This window comes from Nerophis ophidion, linkage group LG22, assembly GCF_033978795.1.
Source record: "Nerophis ophidion isolate RoL-2023_Sa linkage group LG22, RoL_Noph_v1.0, whole genome shotgun sequence".
NCBI lineage: Eukaryota > Metazoa > Chordata > Actinopteri > Syngnathiformes > Syngnathidae > Nerophis > Nerophis ophidion.
In genome coordinates, this window is record NC_084632.1 from 3273056 (window position 1) to 3290004 (window position 16949).

General features: G+C 43.3%; 1 protein-coding gene across 3 annotated transcripts; it reads right to left on the minus strand.

Annotated features, from left to right (window-relative positions):
- Positions 1 to 649: 649 nt before the first annotated feature.
- Positions 650 to 8723, minus strand: LOC133540426 (vitellogenin-2-like). Of its 3 annotated transcripts, none has more exons than XM_061883021.1 (34): positions 8631 to 8723; positions 8484 to 8504; positions 8249 to 8400; positions 7912 to 8163; positions 7688 to 7849; positions 7469 to 7617; positions 7249 to 7399; positions 7011 to 7168; positions 6768 to 6933; positions 6555 to 6680; positions 6275 to 6493; positions 5989 to 6206; positions 5816 to 5913; positions 5618 to 5742; positions 5431 to 5532; positions 5229 to 5348; positions 4973 to 5159; positions 4794 to 4887; positions 4534 to 4719; positions 4310 to 4448; positions 4033 to 4240; positions 3479 to 3927; positions 3361 to 3405; positions 3219 to 3287; positions 2941 to 3147; positions 2719 to 2861; positions 2502 to 2640; positions 2291 to 2420; positions 1691 to 1874; positions 1529 to 1623; positions 1359 to 1453; positions 1129 to 1294; positions 899 to 1060; positions 650 to 832 (listed from the first exon to the last, which is right to left on the minus strand). In XM_061883021.1, exons 1-34 carry the CDS (start codon positions 8668 to 8670, stop codon positions 720 to 722), a joined length of 5070 nt encoding a protein of 1689 aa, XP_061739005.1. In that variant the 5' UTR covers positions 8671 to 8723; the 3' UTR covers positions 650 to 719. The 3 variants fall into 3 exon arrangements, with proteins under 3 accessions (XP_061739005.1, XP_061739003.1, XP_061739002.1); XM_061883019.1 differs by having other exon boundaries at positions 3479 to 3930; XM_061883018.1 differs by having other exon boundaries at positions 3479 to 3930; positions 4033 to 4448.
- Positions 8724 to 16949: the final 8226 nt, after the last annotated feature.

Sequence of the window (16949 nt, forward strand, 5' to 3'; positions counted from 1 at the left end):
CCTTTAAATAGACCTCCTTTTTAGACCAGTTGATCTGCCGCTTCTTTTCTTTCTCCTATGCCCCCCCCTCCCGGTCCGATGACCATGGATGAAGTACTGGCTGTCCAGAGTCGAGGCCCAGGATGGACCGCTCGTTGGGACCCAGGATGGACCGCTCGCCTGTATCGGTTGGGGACATCTCTACGCTGCTGATCCGCCTCCGCTTGAGATGGTCTCCTGTGGACAGGACTCTCGCTGCTGTCTTGGATCCGCTTGAACTGAACTCTCGCGGCTGTGTTGGAGCCACTATGGATTGAACTTTCACAGTATCATGTTAGACCCGCTCGACATCCATTGCTTTCGGTCCCCTAGAGGGGGGGGGGGGGGGGGGGGTTGCCCACATCTGAGGTCCTCTCCAAGGTTTCTCATAGTCAGCATTGTCACTGGCGTCCCACTGGATGTGAATTCTCCCTGCCCACTGGGTGTGAGTTTTCCTTGCCCTTTTGTGGGTTCTTCCGAGGATGTTGTAGTCGTAATGATTTGTGCAGTCCTTTGAGACATTTGTGATTTGGGGCTATATAAATAAACATTGATTGATTGATTGTGTTGCTGGAACTCGGTTGAATGATTGATCAACAATATAAAAACTACACATCACACATTATTGTCATTTCGGTGTGTACTTTATTGCGATGGTAAATAGTTGCATGAATGGAAATAAACATCATTGGATGGAAGGTTTAAGCACACTGAGGAGTGCAGCGACAGGCCAGGTGGGCCTCAGCGGTTTCCCTCAGGTCGATGCTCTTCTCGAAGATGCTGCCCAGACCCTCAGAACTACTCAGGCGGGATTCTGTAAAAGTACACAGGTGGTCAGCTGTGAAGAGACACCGGGGACTGAATCTTGTCGTGGACTCACCAGTGGGCAGGCAGTGGTAGCCAACAGAGACGTTGGTGGTTCTCAGCGGCATGCATCCAGGCAGACAGCGCAGCACGGGCTCAACCGAAAAGCATTTGGACTCCTGGCCGTGGACTATCGCTTGCTTCTCGAGCTTCACAGACTCAAGTTTCATGTAACACTCTGGAAGAGGTTCAGAAACAGCTGTAACTGATATAGTCCATGAGCAAGTCGAAGAAAGTGGGATTTACCTGTGTTTTCCCGGCAGCTCTTGGCAGGCAGGACCCAGGAATGAGCAAAGCTGACTGCATTCTTGGTCACCCGTCCAGAGGGTGTGCGATATTCTTGCTTGCTCTCCCCGTCGGCCTTTCCGCAGATTCCACTGGTCTTTCCCCTCATCCAGTCCACAACTTTAACCTGGAGGAATGCATAGTGTAGCGTTAGCGAGGTCACGGTTAGGTTTTCACCCTGTGCTGAATACCTTCACAATTTCGACGTCAAAGTAGACTTCCTGAAGACCGTGTCTGGGAGCATGGAGAGCGATGCCCTCGTTCTTCTGTTTGATCTGAATCTTGGCTGTAATAGTCCCAAATCAAAATATCCATGACGTGTTCACTTCGGGTACTCATGAGTCCAGAATGAAAAACAAACCTGTGGGATGCTCGTACGGCAGATTACCGCGAGGGACTTCGACGCCATTGACCTTCACCAAGGCAACGCCGGCCTTCTGATACATATCAACGTCACTGTTGAAAAAACACGTCTATGAAGGATGTGTACTTCCTGGAATGGTGTGTGTGAGTACATTCTTACATATCAGCAATCTTCACGGTGATAAAGTATTGTTCGTGTGTCTGGTCTTTCTTCAGCAAGATAAGGAATTTATGTTCCTCTGAGGCATCCTGAGCTAAAACCTGCTGGCAAGAGTGCGGCATCTCGGCCGTGAAGGTCCTGTTGTTGAACGTGGTCACTTTGTCTTTGACCAGCTTGCACTCCGCTTGACAGGGTAGGAAAGAAAGTTAGGGTCAGCCTAACCTGAACTTTTTGTCTGGATGTTTAAAAACTGTAGACTTGGAGTCACTAACTGGCGGACTAAGGTCTGAGTCTATACAGACCTGCACATATAGTCAAGATATTAGGGTGCTTTTATTTTGGCAGGCACAGCTATTATAGACTTTACGGTACTGGTTGTGATTGAAACAGGAAATCCACTAACTAATTGCATGCCAGTTAACCATCCCACGTGATACCACTAAGCCAATTAAATGCGTGCAGAGACATTTTAGTTGAATACCCCTACTGACTATCCAAACTAGTCTACATTTGTTTGTACTAAAGCCCCTGAAATCAAATGTCCTTCATTGTATTTGTCGAATTGAACTCCATAGACTAGAACCTAAAACATGTTGTTACCTGCGTGAGCCTTGGTAACCATGTAGGACATGGTGTCCACCCAGCTATTCCTGTAAGCCTGCAGCTCTGAGGCGGTGTCTCCGAACGGCAGCGAAATCGGGAGACAAATGTCTTGTTTGTAGATGGTCCTCTGTAGAGAGTAGGTCAGGGTATGGATTCTGGGTTAGACATTTTGTGAGTGCCCTTAAAGACCAGAAAAAAACATTTTTACTGTTGGTGTCTTCAGGGTGACATTCAAGCTTTGCTCTGTAGAAACAGCCACTGTCAGTTTGATCTCGTTACGGGGATTCTTGGCCTTCGCCAGCCCAATTCCAGACTCCTGAGCGATTCTAAACAGGTACTCGGACAACCTGGGTTTCATATGACAAATGTCATTCAGATTGCCAAGCGTAAGGACAAAATAAATGCACATCTGATCATGACATTACCTCTTTGCGTAGGACTTCATGTAGCTCGGAAGTTTGTCCCAGGTCACCTTCAAGCGGAAGGCTGGCTCTTGTGCCACCACACCAGTTTCAGCTGTGATCTCAGTCCGATATTGTTTACAGTCAATACCCCATGCAATCTTGGCCTAAGAACGTTCCGGCCAAAATTAGTTCCCCTATAACTCAATGTTGAGAGACAATATTTAAAAGTTGCACTGTTACTACCATCAGCTTGTGGTCGCTCAGCATCACGCCATCGGCACAGATCCTCCAGTTGTTCTTCTCGGCCAGATTGGCTAAAATGACCTGCAGTCTGGAAGTGGCCTTGTCAAAGTAAGCTGAAATCTGGTATCCTTGTACTTTGTGGTCTGCTCTCACAGCTCGGATCAGAATGGTCACGGATGGGTTGACAGCATTAGCAAGATACTTGGCCTATAACACATGAAATGTGTAAAGATAAGTTTGTTTGTTTGTACACAAAATACTTGTTGTGGTAGACTCACATTCTTGTAGATGGTCTCAAAGCTTTGGGCACTGCTGTGACTGTCGGTTTTACCTACAGTTGGTGCATGCTGCAAAAAAGGATGACCATGGTTGAACCAAAGTACTTGACATGGTGCCTCTATTATGTGAAAGAGGAAATACCTTGTGAATGTGGTTCTTGGTGAACTTCATCTCATAGAGTTCTTGCTATAATGGAACAATAAGAATGTTAAACGGGTCACATACTTGATGTCGCACGCTTGAGTAGTTTATGTCTCACCCTTGAATGGGAGCGGGAGCTGTCGCTGGACCTGGAACTCCTAGAGCTGGACCTGGAGCTGGAGCTAGATTTGGAAGACACGTGATGTCTGGAAGACCGGCTGGAGGAGCTACTGGAGGACTTGCTGCTAGAGGAACTTTTCTTGGATTTCTTGGTGATGGGGGCAATAGCGTCAACCATCTTGCTCTTTCTTTGAGAGGAGCTCGAAGATGAGGAAGAAGAGCTTGAGCTACGTTTCGAGCTAGAGCTGGAGCTGGAAGAACGAGAGCTTCTCGAGCTGGAGGAGCTGCTGTTTGAACCAGGAATGAGGATTTTCTTCAGTTTCATCAGAACATTCTTGTCCTCGAGAACTTCCTCCTCTTGATTCATTTCAATGACTTTGATGATCTTTTCTGCTGCTTTCTCTCCAATCTGAATCTCAATTTCTATTTTCTCAACGGCAGGTCCAGCTGCTTTAGCCGGAGAACAAAACAGACACATTGGTTTTTCAGTAACCAAAGGACAATTGATCTCAGTAAATTGATCATAGATTGTGAATACTTCATTACACTTACCTGGTCGAACCTCAAGCAAAACTGCATGTTTTCCGATGACAGCGTAGAGTGGAACGTCTCGGATGAAGGCAGCACTGCGAGAGTTAATCTCTGTGCATGCCTTGATTCCAAAGGTTTCGCTCTCTCCACAGAACTTCTTCTCAATGGGCCTGATAACCTTGACCATTTTGCTTGGTACATCCCCAAAGATGATCTCAGATGATACAGACTGTAACGCCAGCCCGGAGGAAAGGTTGTTACTTTGCAGAAAGGTGATTAACAAGTTGGACAAGCTTACTTCGCTTTTAGTGAGAGTTGAGGCCATTCTGGAAGAACTTTTCCTTGACACTGGGGGTGTAAGCTCAACTGGAATCAAAGGTGTCGTCTTTACGGCGGCAAGATCTTCCACATTTCTCGCAACAGCATAGGTATCAACACTGTTAGATACCACAAAAAATACAACGTCTGTTGTAGCAAACCTCAAAATGGATGTCATTTGACTGTGCCAAAAATTTTACATACAGTACAGATGCAATCTTATTGATGCCTTGAACAGGCAGGAACTCAAACTTGAAGTTGCCCTTAATCATGTCCATTCTTGCTTCGATCTTTGCTGGGGCAATTGTGTTGACTCTGGCTCTTGAGACCACGGCAGCCTGGATCAGCGCAGTATTCACACCCATCACTGCGTAGGTATGCATGGAAACACTGCAAGACGCAGAAATGAGACATTTGTGTCATGCATGTCTCTTATAGCTGTTATAGCAAGTCAATCGATTTACCTCGGAATGAATGCAGCCTTCATACTGATGTCAGATTTGAGGAGCTGGGATGCATGGAATTTGTCAGGAAGTGGTGGTGTCACTGTAGCTTGGACTAGGGATAGGGGGACACAATTGTTGGTGAAACAGAGTCAAGACATGTATCACATCAGTGCTTTTTAAGCAGAAGTCCAGCTCACGTTCAATGGCTGTTGTAACCACAGAAGCGGTGTAGAAACTAAGCTCCATAGGCAGACCGACAGTGGCGGGTAGGATGCGACGAACCTCTGCAAGCAGCAGTGGCTGAGCCAGGTTCAGTTTAATACCAGACAGAACCCCATCCAAAGCCTTCTTCCCGTAAGCCTGGACTGCTGGTCCATTGGCAAACTATTGACACAGCATGAGACATGATCAAAATGCAGTCGCCACTTGACATCAGTAGTGGAGAAAACATACCTCTATGATGTAATCAACCATGGCTTTGTCGATATTGGCAAAGGCGATCTCCTGTCCGAACAATTTCATGTACGCTGAGGCGAGGGGCTTGCTGGAAGGTTGGGCTCTCCACTCAGAGAGCTAAAGGATGTTTTTGAAAAAATAAACACGTTTTTCGTTGTTTGTTTTAAGTACAACCAAAAAAGGGGTCCGACCAACTTACAGCTTTGAGAACTCTTTTCATCTTGGTGATCCTTTCTGCATCGGCAGGCATATCCTGGATTTTCAGAAGGGCTTCCTGGACTCCCTCAGTTCTCACTCCGACCTGATTGGGTAAAAGGAGTTTCACTTTGCAGTGTTTTTGAATCAAAGGACATGAGTCTCGCAAAAACACTAAGACATAACCGCACCTCAATGACATCAGCATAAACTCCTGCCATGTAGCTGCGAGCCTTGGCCACGATTGTTCTTGGGAAAAGAGTTGCAGCATCGTTCACGTAGAAGGCACTAGCGGCAGCCCCGACCATCCAAGGACCTGTGGTGCACAAAATAGGAGCTGTCAAGCCACTTCAGTTAAAAAGCATGATGCTATAAATTCTTGCCCTCACTGTAATAGCCATCAACGAGGAGAGCTCGGCTGAAGCGGTAGCTCAGTCTGTCCAGTTTGGGGCTGAGGATCTTCACAGCAACATTACACGCTGCAGCACTGCAAGCACAACAATACAAATAGAATGAATTCTGACCTTTGATAATCACAGATAGACAGTTTTTGGGCACTCACACGGACACCAAATCAGGAGAGGTGTTCCTCGTCATTGCCTTCATGTAAGAGTAGACCAAGCTGGTAACCTGGAGATTTTTTTCTTTCAAGATTGCATCGGCAAGGGTTGTCACAAGACCCTGGGGCAGTTTGGTCTCAAACAGCACAATGGCAGCAACCATACGAAGCTCTGGGTGAAGGGCTCTATCCATGAACAGTTGAATGGCGATTTCCTGGATCTAATTCACACAGGTGTGATATGAGTAGACCTAAACATCTTGATAAAAACAAGAACATAACGTTTCACCATTTTGGGCTCTCTCTTGGCAATGTTCCTCAGAGCCAGAACCCCCTCGATGTGAACTTGCAGTGGCAGGTTAGCAGCAGTACCACCGAAGCTAGGCAGGATCTTCAAGATTGGCTTTAGACTACTAGGATGTCCGGCGTTACCCAGAACTTTGAGAGCCACGATGATTTCGTTACGGTCTCCCTTGGCAACAGCTTGGACCAGCATATCCTGAATGGGCTGTGGAGGTGAAGAGTAACATGACATTGTCGCTGATGTTAGAGTTACGGTTCAAACATACCCTGATGAGGTCAGCTGGGCAAGTTGGGTTCTCCGTGCAGTATTTAGCAACCAGAGTTCCGTAGCCAAGTGCAACAGTCTCTTTCATAAGTTGGTGTTCCCGGATCTTTTGCTCCGGCATCAGATCCTGGTGAAATCATAGAAATAGGTGTCACAACTCTAGATTTTTTTTTTTTATTACTGTTACCCTAGATGGTTTTAAATATTGACTTGCCCGTAGGAGCCTGATGGCCTCCAAGTCTGCAGTCCCCATGTGTACGGACGTTATTGCCAGCTGGCCGGCCTCAGGGAGGGTAATATCACCAGCAAGGAATTGTTCCTTGAGGAACTTTATTGCAAAATGAGAGCCAATGGAACCGATAGATTGTAAAATCCAGTATCTGTAAGAGAGAAATATCTTTTGTCAATCAGTATTGCGTCAATTTTGGCTGTATTTAAAAGAAAAAGGGAAGACTACCTATGATCAGGACGGGTTTTGAACTGTGACCAGATGGCCTTGATAGTCTCATATCTGGCCACACGCAAAAGCTGGATGAGCTCAATGTACTTCAGAGGTGCGTCTTCATGGGCTTTGGCCACATTATTGGACACCAAGTGGTTCAGGACCTCCACAATCTGTCAAACAGAATTTGAAGTGTGACTACAGTAGGAAGATTTAAAATGTTTGATTTGAGGCTTAAAATGTACTGAAGTACCTGAGTCTCGGCATTGCTAATCCTCAGAAGCTGGATAGGGTTCTGGAGCAGCTCGCTGCCGAACTCGTACTTCAGCGATCCACGGTGGAGGTATTCAGCTCTGACAGGCTCCACGGGAGCGTTTGCCATCTCCAGGAAGGTCAACCGTTGCCTGTGAATCGATATGCACTATTGAACAAAGTCCTTATTGTGAAACATACTTTTCATCTCGGCAACATACTTAGCCTCCATCTGGGCAGCACCGTTCAGGATGTTGATAGGAGAGAACTGAACGAGCTGTGTGGAGGAGGCCTCCAAGATCAGAGCACCTGTGGCTGCTGGTTTCATGACGTAGTCAAAGGCGACTGTTCCCTTCAGACTTTTTCCTCGCTTCACAAAAAAACAACACATGATTTGAACACTTTCGTGAGTGGTTGACACTCGCTTGAATGGCACTTACCGCCTTACACTCAGCACATCTCTCTGTGTAAACTAAGCCGATATCCTTGACGATTTTCTCCTGGCAGTGATCCAGGTCCTTAGTCTTGGTCACAAGGATGCGGTCTGCCTTTGTGTCCTCACTGATCACATAGTGGGTCTTGCACACACCCTTTATGCCAGCCTAGTAGAACCAAACGTAAGTCAAATGAGGAAGGTGAAGTGATGTAGCCGAGTAGTTGGTACCTCTTGAAGCTCGTAGACGTTCACAGTCTTCTTGATGTTCATCTGGAAGATGTTGATGAGTCCCCTGACGATATTCAGTACAGAAGCAGAGACGCCAGCCGGTGCGTACACTTTCCCTACAAGGCCGTTAGCGTACTCAAACTTGATTGGCGTCAACAGCTGAGCTTGCAAGGCTGAGGTGAGCTTCGTGGCCGGGGTGAAAGCATCTTTGGGCCAGATGCCGCTGTACTCAAAGAGTTCAGGTTCTACGAGCTAAAAAACAGGAAAGCGACAAGCAGCGTCAGGATTTAGCGTCCATGTGAAAATGTGTTTCCGATTTGCGGAACTTCATCTCGACCTTCAGCATCAAGGTGTCGGCAGCCAAAGCACTGATCAGAACTTTGCTTCTGATTTTCAAGCCGGCCCGAGCCAGGCCCTCCTCGGGAAGTCCACCCACCAGAAATGCTTCATACTTGTACTTGTAGGTCTTTCCCACAGCAAAGTCTGGAGCTGCAATATTATGGGCAAAAAGACTGTGATGGATTTTGAACAAAAAATATATATTTTTGGGATGACAGAATGGAAAGACTTACCAAACTTAGCCGGTGAGCCAGCTGAATGAACCATGAAAATAAGAAGAGTAAGTTTAGTTTCATGACTCTTAATGTGTTTGTCCTATCATCAAAGAGCAATTTCCATTGGAGTCTCAACTTTGAAATGAAAATGACAAGAAGACATACCTGCTAGGGCCACAGCCAAGGCTAGCACGAGCACCCTCATGGCAATGGATGTGACTGATGGCTGTCAGACGCTTCCTTTTAAAGACCTTACTCGGCTGACCGTGTGCCCAGAAAGGTGTATCATTAACCAGACATCAGTCCGGCTCTGGTGTTATCTTGCCCTGGCCACAAAAAGGCAAATAAAAGATGGCCCAGATGAAAGAAGTCATCTCAACCTGACTCTTGACTGTGGAAGCACCAAAGAAGTCTTTCTTCTGTATCCATTTTCTATAGAAAAGCTGGAGCCTATCCCAGCTGACTTCTAATACTTGACGGGTCTCCAGTCGATGGCATGGCGCACACTAGCTGCATTTCCATTGTAGTTTTTTGCTAAATAAATTTCAATAACGTACATTTGCGACTTGTAAGGGTTTCCGTTAAAGGGTGTTTTGCGTAATTCTCGTAAAATCTCCACTTTGAAGAAGATATTGCAGCCACTGCTGTGATGTCTATAGAACAGGGGTCACCAAGCTTTTTTTGACATCGTCGGTTGTTGACAGCCACTTATGTCGACAAAAGCACTTGTCGATGTTAACTGATTGTTAGCATAAGCTGTTAACATAAGCGGTTGTCGACTTTTGCATTTTTTGACACCGGCGGTCGCCACTTATGTCGTCTAAAAAAGCAGTTAACGTAAGCAGTTATCGACGTAACTGATCGTTAACATAAGCGGTTGTCAACTTTTACAGTTGTTGACAGCTATATTTATGACATAAGTGGTTGTCGACATAAGTGTTTGCTGAAATACCCTGTTAACAACATAAGCGGTGGACGACATAACTGGTTTGTTAGCATAAGGTGTTAACATAAGCGGTTGTCAACTTTTACAGTTGTTGACAGCTATATTTATGACATAAGTGGTTGTCGACATAAGTATTTGCTGAAATACCCTGTTAACAACATAAGCGGTGGACGACATAACTGGTTTGTTAGCATAAGGTGTTAACATAAGCGGCTGTAGACTTTTGCAATTTTTTGACATCGTCTGTTGTCGACAGCCACTTATGTCGACAAAAGCACTTGTCGATGTTAACTGATTGTTAGCATAAGCGGTTGTCGACTTTTGCATTTTTTGACACAGGCGGTCGCCACTTATGTCGTCTAAAAAAGCAGTTAACGTAAGCAGTTATCGACGTAACTGATCGTTAACATAAGCGGTTGTCAACTTTTACAGTTGTTGACAGCTATATTTATGACATAAGTGGTTGTCGACATAAGTGTTTGCTGAAATACCCTGTTAACAACATAAGCGGTTGACGACATAACTGGTTTGTTAGCATAATAAAGTACTATCTAATCTAATAAGGTGTTAACATAAGCGGCTGTAGACTTTTGCAATTTTTTGACATCGTCGGTTGTTGACAGCCACTTATGTCGACAAAAGCACTTGTCGATGTTAACTGGTTGTTAGCATAAGCTGTTAACATAAGCGGTTGACGACATAACTGGTTTGTTAGCATAAGGTGTTAACATAAGCGGCTGACGACATAACTGGTTTGTTAGCATAAGGTGTTAACATAAGCGGCTGTAGACTTTTGCAATTTTTTTACATCGTCGGTTGTTGACAGCCACTTATGTCGACAAAAGCACTTGTCGATGTTAACTGATTGTTAGCATAAGCTGTTAACATAAGCGGTTGTCGACTTTTGCATTTTTTGATACCGCCGGTCGCCACTTATGTCGTCTAAAAACGTAAGCAGTTATCGACGTAACTGATCGTTAATATAAGCGGTTGTCAACTTTTACGGTTGTTGACAGCTATATTTATGACATAAGTGGTTGTCGACATAAGTGTTTGCTGAAATACCCCGTTAACAACATAAGCGGTGGACGACATAACTGGTTTGTTAGCATAAGGTGTTAACATAAGCGGTTGTCAACTTTTACAGTTGTTGACAGCTATATTTAGGACATAAGTGGTTGTCGACATAAGTATTTGCTGAAATACCCTGTTAACAACATAAGCGGTGGACGACATAACTGGTTTGTTAGCATAAGGTGTTAACATAAGCGGCTGTAGACTTTTGCAATTTTTTGACATCGTCGGTTGTCGACAGCCACTTATGTCGACAAAAGCACTTGTCGATGTTAACTGATTGTTAGCGTAAGCGGTTGTCGACTTTTGCATTTTTTGACACCTGTGGTCGCCACTTATGTCGTCTAAAAAAGCAGTTAACGTAAGCAGTTATCGACGTAACTGATCGTTAACATAAGCGGTTGTCAACTTTTACAGTTGTTGACAGATATATTTATGACATAAGTTGTTGTCGACATAAGTGTTTGCTGAAATACCCAGTTAACAACATAAGCGGTTGACGACATAACTGGTTTGTTAGCATAAGCTGTTAACATAAGCGGTTGTCGACTTTTACATTTTTTGACACCTGCGGTCGCCACTTATGTCATCTAAAAAAGCAGTTAACGTGAGCAGTTATCGACGTAACTGATCGTTAACATAAGCGGTTTTCAACTTTTACAGTTTTTGACAGCTATGTTTATGACATAAGTGGTTGTCGACATAAGTGTTTGCTGAAATACCCTGTTAACAACATAAGCGGTTGACGACATAACTGGTTTGTTGGCATAAGGTGTTAACGTAAGCGGCTGTCGACTTTTGCAATTTTTTGACATCGTCTGTTGTTGACAGCCACTTATGTCGACAAAAGCACTTGTCGATGTTAACTGGTTGTTAGCATAAGCTGTTAACATAAGCGGTTGTCGACTTTTGCATTTTTTGACACCTGCGGTCGCCACTTATGTCGTCTAAAAAAGCAGTTAACGTAAGCAGTTATCGACGTAACTGATCGTTAACATAAGCGGTTGTCAACTTTTACAGTTGTTGACAGCTATATTTATGACATAAGTGGTTGTCGACATAAGTGTTTGCTGAAATACCCTGTTAACAACATAAGCGGTTGACGACATAACTGGTTTGTTAGCATAAGGTGTTAACATAGCGGCTGTAGACTTTTGCAATTTTTTGACATCGTCTGTTGTTGACAGCCACTTATGTCGACAAAAGCACTTGTCGATGTTAACTGGTTGTTAGCATAAGCTGTTAACATAAGCGGTTGTCAACTTTTGCATTTTTTGACACCTGCGGTCGCCACTTATGTCTTCTAAAAAAGCAGTTAACGTAAGCAGTTATCGACGTAACTGATCGTTAACATAAGCGGTTGTCAACTTTTACAGTTGTTGACAGCTATATTTATAACATAAGTTGTTGTCGACATAAGTGTTTGCTGAAATACCCTGTTAACAACATAAGCGGTTGACGACATAACTGGTTTGTTAGCATAATAAAGTACTATCTAATTCAATCTAATAAGGTGTTAACATAAGCGGCTGTAGACTTTTGCAATTTTTTGACATCGTCGGTTGTTGACAGCCACTTATGTCGACAAAAGCACTTGTCGATGTTAACTGGTTGTTAGCATAAGCTGTTAACATAAGCGGTTGACGACATAACTGGTTTGTTGGCATAAGGTGTTAACGTAAGCGGCTGTCGACTTTTGCAATTTTTTGACATCGTCGGTTGTCGACAGCCACTTATGTCGACAAAAGCACTTGTCGATGTTAACTGGTTGTTAGCATAAGCTGTTAACATAAGCGGTTGTCGACTTTTGCATTTTTTGACACCTGCGGCCGCCACTTATGTCGTCTAAAAAAGCAGTTAACGTAAGCAGTTATCGACGTAACTGATCGTTAACATAAGCGGTTGTCAACTTTTACAGTTGTTGACAGCTATATTTATGACATAAGTGGTTGTCGACATAAGTGTTTGCTGAAATACCCTGTTAACAACATAAGTGGTTGACGACATACCTGGTTTGTTAGCATAATAAAGTACTATCTAATCTAATCTAATAAGGTGTTAACATAAGCGGCTGTAGACTTTTGCAATTTTTTGACATCGTCTGTTGTTGACAGCCACTTATGTCGACAAAAGCACTTGTCGATGTTAACTGGTTGTTAGCATAAGCTGTTAACATAAGCGGTTGACGACATAACTGGTTTGTTAGCATAAGGTGTTAACATAAGCGGCTGTAGACTTTTGCAATTTTTTGACACCTGCGGTCGCCACTTATGTCAACAGAAGCAGTGAACATAAGCGGTTGTCGACGTAACTGGTTTGTTTTTTAAACCAAGAGCTACTTCTTGGGTACTGATTAATGTGAAGGGCTACCAGTTTGATACACACTTAAATAAATTGCCAGAAATAGCCAATTTGCTCAATTTACCTTTAATAAATAAATCTACATGTATAAAAAAATGGGTATTTCTGTCTGTCATTCCGTCGTACATTTTTTTGCTTTTTACGGGTTTTTTTGTAGGGACTAAATGATGAAAAAAATACTTAATTGAACGGTTTAAAAGAGGAGAAAACAGGAAAAAACATGAAAATTAAATTTTGAAACATAGTTTATCTTCATGTCTTTGGAGGTGGGAGGGGCCTATCCCCAGGTGCATGTCTTTGGAGGTGGGAGGGGCCTATCCCCAGGTGCATGTCTTTGGAGGTGGGAGGAAGCCGGAGTACCCGGAGGGAACCCACGCAGTCACGGGGAGAACATGCAAACTCCACACAGAAAGATCCCGAGCCTGGATTTGAAAATGGATGGATGAAGTTTATCTTCAATTTCGACTCTTTAAAATTCAAAAAAAAAATTCCACAAAAAACATGGTTTTCTTTGACAAAAAGAGCATACAACTTAAATCTTTAAAAGCATCCTATTGACAGATAGACCTCATGTTGATCCACAGATTTAAAACTTGAATAATAATAAAAATAATAATACTTAATAATGACACATTTTTAACAGTTTATTTTTACCAAAACCCCTCAAGCCTGAGTGGAGGCCTAAATGTATATTTTTTATACATATATTGTATTGTTTTTTAATATAAATGGCCCCCGCTACAATCGGGCTTCACGGTGGCAGAGGGGTTAGTGCGTCTGCCTCACAATACGAAGGTCCTGCAGTCTTGGGTTCAAATCCAGGCTCGGGATCTTTATGTGTGGAGTTTGCATGTTCTCCCCGTGACTGCGTGGGTTCCCTCCGGGTACTCTGGCTTCCTCCCACCTCCAAAGACATGCACCTGGGGATAGGCCCCTCCCACCTCCAAAGACATGCACCTGGGGATAGGCCCCTCCCACCTCCAAAGACATGCACCTGGGGATAGGCCCCTCCCACCTCCAAAGACATGCGCCTGGGGATAGGCCCCTCCCACCTCCAAAGACATGCACCTGGGGATAGGCCCCTCCCACCTCCAAAGACATGCACCTGGGGATAGGCCCCTCCCACCTCCAAAGACATGCGCCTGGGGATAGGCCCCTCCCACCTCCAAAGACATTCACCTGGGGATAGGCCCCTCCCACCTCCAAAGACATGCACCTGGGGATAGGCCCCTCCCACCTCCAAAGACATGCACCTGGGGATAGGCCCCTCCCACCTCCAAAGACATGCATCGGGGATAGGCCCCTCCCACCTCCAAAGACATGCACCTGGGGATAGGTTGATTGGCAACACTAAATGGTCCCTAGTGTGTGAATGTTGTCTGTCTATCTGCGATGAGGTGGCGACTTGTCCAGGGTGTACCCCGCCTTCCGCCCGATTGTAGCTGAGATAGGCACCAGCGCCCCCCGCCACCCCGAAAGGGAATAAGCGGTAGAAAATGGATGGATGGGCCCCCGCTTGCTTTGATTTTTCAGTGTAGGGCCCACAGTGGAAAAAGTTTGGACACCCCTGCGCTAGACGCACCAGGCCGTCTCGCACAGTGGTTCTCAAATGGGGGTACGTGTACCCCTGGGGGTACTTGAAGGTATGCCAAGGGGTACGTGAGATTTTTAAAAAATATTCTAAAAAAATAGCAACAATTCAAAAATCCTTTATAAATATATTTATTGAATAATCCATCCATCCATTTCCTACCGCTTATTCCCTTTTGGGGTGGCGGGGGGCGCTGGCGCCTATCTCAGCTACAATCGGGCAGAAGGCGGGGTACACCCTGGACAAGTCGCCACCTCATCGCAGGGCCGATACTTCAACGAAATATGAATGTAAGTTCATAAAGTGTGAAAAGAAATGCAACAATGCAATATTCAGTGTTGACAGCTAGATTTTTTGTGGACATGTTCCATAAATATTGATGTTAAAGATTTGTTTTTTTGTGAAGAAATGTTTAGAAGTAAGTTGATGAATCCAGATGGATCTCTATTACAATCCCCAAAGAGGGCACTTTAAGTTGATGATTACTTCTATGTGGAGAAATATTTATTTATAATTGAATCACTTGTTTATTTTTCAACAAGTTTTTAGTTATTTTTATATCTTTTTCAAGAAACACCACTACAAATGAGCAAAATTGTGCACTGTTATACACTTTAATAAATCAGAAAGTGATGACATAGTGCTGTATTTTACTTATTTATCTCTTTTTTTTTCAACCAAAAATGCTTTTCTCTGATTAGGGGGTACTTCAATTAAAAAAAAATGTTCACAAAATGTTTCATCACTGAAAAAAGGTTGAGAACCACTGGTTTCTAGCGGGTGACTTCCCTGCAAAAATGTGCTTTTCACACTTTTTTGTGAAAAACTGCAATGGAAACGCAGCTGGTGACAAATGTATTTTGTGGTTTCGCAGTTAAATGTTGGAGATGGTTTGTATTTCCTGTGATGTTATGAAACATGACTCCCAACAATCTGTGGAAAATAAGCAAACAACGGTGGCAAACAGACTCTGATGTGAAATATGTCATCATGTCCTGACCTGCAAAGTCGTCACAATCCTGCCAACTTGCTCCAGGATCTGTTGACCTTTTTTTTTTTTTTTTTGTCCTGTCCAGCTCCTCAGGCAAATCATAGATTTGATGTAAATGTCCAAAGAGAAGTGTAGGATACTTCTTTTGTTGTCTTAATTGAGTTTGACTTTATTAAATGTATTTATAGCAGGGGTCAGCAACCTTTTTGAAAGCAAGAACTACTTCTTGGGTACTGATTAATGTGAAGGGCTACCAGTTTGATACACACTTAAATAAATTACCAGAAATAGCCAATTTGATCAATTTACCTTTAATAAATAAATTTATATATATATAAAAAAAATGGGTATTTCTGTCCGTCATTCTGTCGTAGATTTTTTTCCTTTTACGGAAGGTTTTTTTGTAGAGAATAAATGATGAAAAAAACACTTAATTGAACGGTTTAAAAGAAGAGAAAACACACAAAAAATTATTTGAATTTTGAAACATAGTTTAGCTTCAATTTCAACTCTTTAAAATTCAAAATTCACCCGGAAAATAAAGGAGAAAAACAAGCTAATTCGAATCTTTTTGAAAAAATAAAAAAATATATTTATGGAACATCGTTAGTAATTTTTCCGAAATAAGATTAATTTTACAAATTTGATGACATGTTTTAAATAGGTTCAAATCCAATCTGCACTTTGTTAGAATATATAACAAATTGGACCAAGCTATATTTCTAACAAAGACAAATCATTATTTCTTCTAGATTTTCCAGAACAAAAATTTTAAAAGAAATTCAATAGACTTTGAAATAAGATTTAAATTTGATTCCAAAGATTTTTTAGATTTGCCAGAATATTTTTTGGGGAATTGTAATCATAAGTTTGAAGAAACATTTCACAAATATTCGTTGTCGAAAAAACAAGCTAAAATGAAGAATTGAATTAAAATGTATTTATTGTTCTTTACAATAAAAAAAATAAATGTAATTGAACATTGATTTCATGGACGCCCCTGCTTATTTCAGCAAAACAATGCCAAGCTACATTCATCACGTGTTACAACAGCGTGGCTTCGTAAAAAAAAAAAGAGTGCGGGCACTTTCCTCGCCCGCCTGCAGTCCAGACCTGTCTCCCATCAAAAATGTGTGGCTCATTATGCCACGCTGTTGTAACACGTGCTGAATGTGGCTTGGTGAAATAAGCAGGGGCGTCCATGAAAAAGACGGCGCTTAGATGGCAGCATATGTTGTTCCAAAACCTGTATGTACCTTTCAGTATTAATGGTGCCTTCACAGATGTGTAAGTTACCCATGCCTTGGGCACTAATGCACCCCCATACCATCACACATGCTGGATTTTGAACTTTGTGTCGATAACAGTCTGGATGGTTCGCTTCCCCTTTGGTCCGGATAACACGATGTCGAATATTTACAAAAACAATTTGAAATGTGGACTTTTCAGACCACAGAACACTTTTCCACTTTGCATGAGTCCATCTTAGATGATCTCGGGACCGGAGAAGCTGGCGGCATT